At 58.8% G+C, this 5,369-nt stretch overlaps 1 protein-coding gene across 1 annotated transcript; it reads left to right on the forward strand.

Moving 5' to 3' along the window:
- Window positions 1-323: 323 nt before the first annotated feature.
- LOC148217752 (membrane-bound acylglycerophosphatidylinositol O-acyltransferase MBOAT7-like) lies at window positions 324-3,940 on the forward strand (the record flags this gene model as incomplete). The annotated part of the gene is made up of 5 exons (XM_088158499.1): window positions 324-491; window positions 890-1,046; window positions 1,668-2,022; window positions 2,215-2,391; window positions 2,917-3,940. Coding segments are annotated over 5 exons (1,530 nt in total), but the record flags the coding sequence as incomplete, so codon positions are not given.
- Between the last annotated feature and the right edge of the window lie 1,429 nt (window positions 3,941-5,369).

Genomic DNA, 5,369 nt, shown 5'->3' on the forward strand with positions numbered 1-5,369 from the left:
TTTGGGCTAGGGTTAGTGTTAGGATCTCTGTCCCATTTTGGGTGTCCCCAGCTCCATCTGAAGGATCCCAGTTCTATTTTGGGGGCGTCCCAAGCTTTTTTCGCCTCCCCCCATCTGAGTTTTGGGCCTCATAGCAACACCGGAGCTCGTTATTGCTTAATTAAGAGAAAGGGTTTTGGGATGGGAGGGGCCAAATTCTCAGTGGGACACCCCAAAAATGCGGGGGGAGGGGAATTTGGGGGAGTCCAGGACATTTGGGGACACCCCAAATTCTCAGTAACGGGATTTCGGGTGGGCGGGGATGGGTTTAAAGGTCAGGGGAGGTTTTTGGGGTGTCCCAAATTTATTGGGGACCCCTCTCCAGGTACTCTGGGGGTGCCAGCCTGGCCTGGGCCTTTGGGTACCTGCTGTTCTTCCGCACCCCCTGGGTCTGGGGGCTGCCCGAGCCCCCCCCCTACGCCAATGCCCTGCAGCTCCTCATCACCCTCAAGGTAGGGGGGGTCCTGGGGGGGTCCTGGAGGGTTTTGGGGGGGTCCTGGGGGGGATTTGAGGAGATCTGGGGGGGGATTTTGGGGAAATCTGGAGAGATCTGGGAGTGAATTTTGGGGAGGGAAGTTCCAGGGGTGATTTTGGGGTGATTTCGGGGAGTCTTGGGGTGATTTTGGGGGGTCCTGGGGGGATTTGAGGGGTTTGAGTTGTTGTAAGGTGTCTCAGGGGGGCTCAGGGGTGATTTTGGGGTGTTCAGGGTGATTTTGGGGAGATTTTTTGGGGCTCGTTAAGGGCAATTGGCGGGACACTGGCGGGCCAGCAAGAGGCGTGGCTTCAGCTGTTCCGCACCCATATATGGAAAAGGGGGCGTGGCCTGACATAACCCCGCCCCCCCCCCCAGATGGTCAGCATGGCCAGTGACACGCAGGAGCTGCGGGAGGCGGGGCTAAAACAGGTGACGTCAGAGGAGACGCGGCTGATGATTGGCTCCCTGCGGCACGTGCCGAGTTTGATTGACATCCTGTGCTACAGCTACTGCTACCTGGGGCTGCTGACAGGTGGGGGCGGAGCCTGAAGGGGCGGGGCCTAAAGGGGCACATGGGATTTTATGGATTTTGGGGGGGTCTGAGGGGATTTGGGGGGGTCTGGGGCGATTTTGGAAGAATTTGGGGGTCCAAGATAGGATTTGGGGGGGGATTTTGGGACATCCCATATGTGAATTTTGGGAAATTCTGGGGCTTCCCTGAGGGAATTTTGTGGGGGCTTTTGGAGAGTCCTAGAAGGGATTTTGGGGGAATTCTGTGGGAGGTCCCTGAGGGGATTTTGGGGGGGAATTATTGGGGGGATCCTTGAGAGGACCTGGTGAGAATTCTGTGCAGTTTTGAGCAGGATTTCGGGGAGGATTTTGAGAATTCCCTGGGGAATCCCTGAGGGAATTTTAAGCCATCCCAGAGCAAATTTTTAGAGCTTTACATGCAAATTTAGGTCCTTTTTTCATTAGTTTGGGGCCGCCTGTGTTTTACCTGTGGTCATGTCTAACCTGTGCCCCCATGTCTCACCTGTGCCCCCATGTCTCACACGTGTGCATATCTCACCTGTGTTCCCCCCATAACTCACCTGTGCCCCCTCCACGTCTATCCCCCCCCATGTTTCACCTCTCCCCCCCCGTCTCTCCCCAGGTCCCTTCTACCGCCTGGGCACCTACCTGGACTGGGTGTGGGGCCCCCCCGCGCCCCCCGCCCTGTCCCGGGTGCTGTCCCACGTGCGCTGGGCTCCCATACTGGGCGTACTGGGAGTACTGGTGGGCCAGGAGTGGCCGCCGCAGGCCGTGCTGCAGCCCGAGTTCCTGGCCCGGCCGTGGCTGGCCCGGCTGGCACACATGGTGCCCGTGTTCCTGGCCCTGCGCCTGCGCCTCTACGTGGGCTGGCTCTGCGCCGAGGGCGGCTGCGTGGCCGCGGGGCTGGGGGCGTACCCCAAAACGGCCCGGGCCAAACCGGGACAGGGGCCCACGGTGGCCTGGGAGCGCCCCAAGAGGTGAGTGAGCACAGGGACGCCGGGGACTGTATGCCACCTGTGTCTCACCTGTGCCAGGTGTGCTGATCGCTCCTTAGACCAGTGGGATTTCGAGTCCGCCCACCCCATGGGGCACAGAGTGGGGGGTTCCCGCATCACCTGGGTGTCACCTGAAGGTGTCACCTGCGTGTCCCTATGTCTCACCTGTGCCAGGTGTGCTGACCTGCCCCCAGAGCAGTGGGATTTCGAGTCCATCCGCACGGTAGATCCCTGGGGCACGGAGGTCGGGCGCCGTTTCCGGGGGGGGCTGCGGCGCTGGAACATGACGGTGCAGTGGTGGCTGGCGGCGTATGTGCACCGCAGGGGACCCCGCCAGTACCCCCTGCTCAGGTACTGGGAGCACTGGGAGGGTGATTGGGAGCACTGGGAGGATGACTGGGAGCACCGGGAGAGGCACTAGGAGCACTGAGACGGTGATTAGGGGCACTGGGAGGGTGATTCAGGGCACTGGGAGGGTGATTGAAGGCACTGGGAAGGGCACTGGGGTCACTGGGAGGGACTGGAAAGCACTGGGAGAGGGATTAAGAGGGAGATTGGGGCACTGGGGGCTGAGTTTTAGTGGTCATAGATTAAATTTAGGGGTGTAAACTGAATTTTTGCCTGCTTAGGCTCAACTTTGTGGAGAGCACAAACTGAATCTTGGGTACTTGAGCTGGACTTTGTGGGGCACAAACTGAATTTTGTGTGTGTACATTGAACTTCGGGGGTGCATAAATGACATTTTAGTGCTCCTAAGCTCCATTTTGGTGCCCATAACGCCCATTTTGACATCTCCAAATGAAACCTGGCTGCCTTTCCTCTCCCATCTTTCCACCCTGACCGTATTTCCTCATTGTTTTTCCTACCCAAACCCAGGAACGCCTGGACCATGCTGGCCTCAGCCTATTGGCACGGGCTGCACGGGGGGCAGCACCTGGCGTTCCTCACCGTGCCGCTCTGGCTGGCGGCCGAGGCGGCAGCCGAGGCGGCTCTGGGGAGACATTTCGGGGTTCCCCTGGAGCAGCTGGGAGGATGGAAAGGCTCCTTGCTGAGGGGAGGGCAATGGTTCCTCAAGATGAGGGCGTTCGAGTACCTGAGCATGGGGTTCGTGCTGCACGGGGCGGCGGCCACGCTGCGCTTCTGGGCCTCGGTGCATTTCTGCCTCCATCTTGTGCCTCTCCTCATCCTGCTGGCAGCGGCCGGGGCGGGGAAAATGGCGGCCAAAGGGCGGGAAAAGGGGCAGGGAAAAGGGCGGGAAAAGGGGCGTGAGGGAGAGGGGGGAGGGGGGGATGCGCAGGTGAGGAGGAGGAGGGGGGACCCCTGTGAGGGCAAGGATGGGAGTCCTGAAATTCAGGAGGGTGGGGATCCCCCGAACCCCAAAATTCAGGAGAGTGGAGACCCCCGAAATCCCCAAACTCAGGAGGGATGGGACCCCCTGAACCCCAAAACAGAGGCCAGGGAGGAAGCCCCGGCCCCCAGATCCCAGGAGCTGAGGAAGAGGATGGACCCCAAGAGCCAGAACTTGGGGACACCCCAAACTTTGGAGTGAGGAGGAGGAGGAGGAGGAAATACCCCAAAACTCAGGTCAGGGGGAGGGACCCCAATGGAAAATAGAGGGAAGCACCCTCAACCCCAAAATCCAGGAGGGAGGGGCTCTGGTAGTCCCAAATCAGGGGGACCCCCACATGAGGAAGAGGAGGGACCCCAAAAAACAATTTAGGGGAGACCTGTCACCCCCCTGAACCCCAATACCCAGGAGGGGAGGCCTGGGGAGGGATTTGGGGATGCTGGGGGGCTGCAGGCACCCCCCGCGAGAGCTTTTTTAGGGGGGTGGGAGTGGGGAGCTCTGTTTTTGGAAAGGGCCCCCCAAAATTGAGAACAATTAAAGCTTTGAGTGACATCTCCAGTGTGTTTCGTGTGTGTGGAGACCCCAAAACTGACCCTTAAACCCCTAAAACTGACTCAAATACATCTAAAATGGAGCCGAATACCAAAAGTTGATCCAAATTCCCCTGAACCGACCCGATCCTGCAGGACCCGAGGTGAATCTTTGAGGGAAATGAAGCAAATCTTAACGCAAATCTTTTAAAATCTGGAAAGAACTCGGGCCGGGAGTTCCTAAGAAGATTTTGAGGGTTCCCAAAGGGGGTTTTATTGTTATTTTAGGACTCCCGAGGGGGTTGGGGGTTTTTTTGTGGGGGGTTTTCAGGGAGGCCTCCGCCTCCCCTCGGTTCAATATGGCGGCGCTCCCACAGTGCGAGAAGGCGGGAAACCTTCACTTCCGGCGCCTCGCCACTAAGGGAGGTGGGTGAGACCCAGCGCAGCGCCGCCTGGCGGCGGAGCAGGAGAGCAGCGCCGGGCCCCATGCCAGTATCCGTACCCGTGCGCCCCCTGCTAACGCCTGCCGATCGATTATATCGGCGATCGATTGCTCTTGCCTGCTGATCGATTAGCTCGGCGATCGATTGATCGCGACTGCCGATCGATTAGCTCGGCGATCGATTGATCGCGCCTGCCGATCGATTAGCTCGGCGATCGATTGCTGATGCCTGCCGATCGATTATATCGGCGATCGATTGCTAATGCCTGCCGATCGATTAGCTCGGCGATCGATTGCTGATGCCTGCCGATCGATTATATCGGCGATCGATTGATCGCGCCTGCTGATCGATTATATCGGCGATCGATTGCTCATGCCTGCCGATCGATTATATCGGCGATCGATTGATCGCGCCTGCCGATCGATTAGATCGGCGTTCGATTGCTAATGCCTGCCGATCGATTCGATCGGCGATCGATTGATCGCGCCTGCCGATCGATTAGATCGGCGATCGATTGCTCATGCCTGCCGATCGATTAGATCGGCGGTCGATTGCCAATGCCTGCCGATCGATTAGATCGGCGGTCGATTGCCAATGCCTGCCGATCGATTAGATCGGCGGTCGATTGCCAATGCCTGCCGATCGATTGCTAATGCACACTATTTGCACACTCCTTGCACACCCTTTGCACTCGTACAGATGCAGGAGGTTTCTCAGTTCTGGTCGGGGTTTTTTGGGGCGTTCATTCAGGGGGATTTCCTCAAGGATTGGGACACTCCTTGATTCCATCCCTTGCCTGTCTCCCAAGCGCCACCCTGTGGGCAGAGCGCGGTACTGCGCGCCTGCCTCTCCCAAGATGGCGGCTCGGGTGTCGCTCCCCCGTCCTTCTAACTCTGGCTGCAAAAGGAGGGTGGCACAGCAAGGAGCCCGCTCGCTCTAGTGGGATGCCTGCGCACGACGCCGACACCGATCCCACGGGTGCGATTTTCGGCGGCGTTTCCAATCGTG

This window comes from Sturnus vulgaris, unplaced genomic scaffold (genome assembly GCF_052056855.1).
Source record: "Sturnus vulgaris isolate bStuVul1 unplaced genomic scaffold, bStuVul1.hap1 Scaffold_304, whole genome shotgun sequence".
Classification (NCBI taxonomy): Eukaryota; Metazoa; Chordata; class Aves; order Passeriformes; family Sturnidae; genus Sturnus; species Sturnus vulgaris.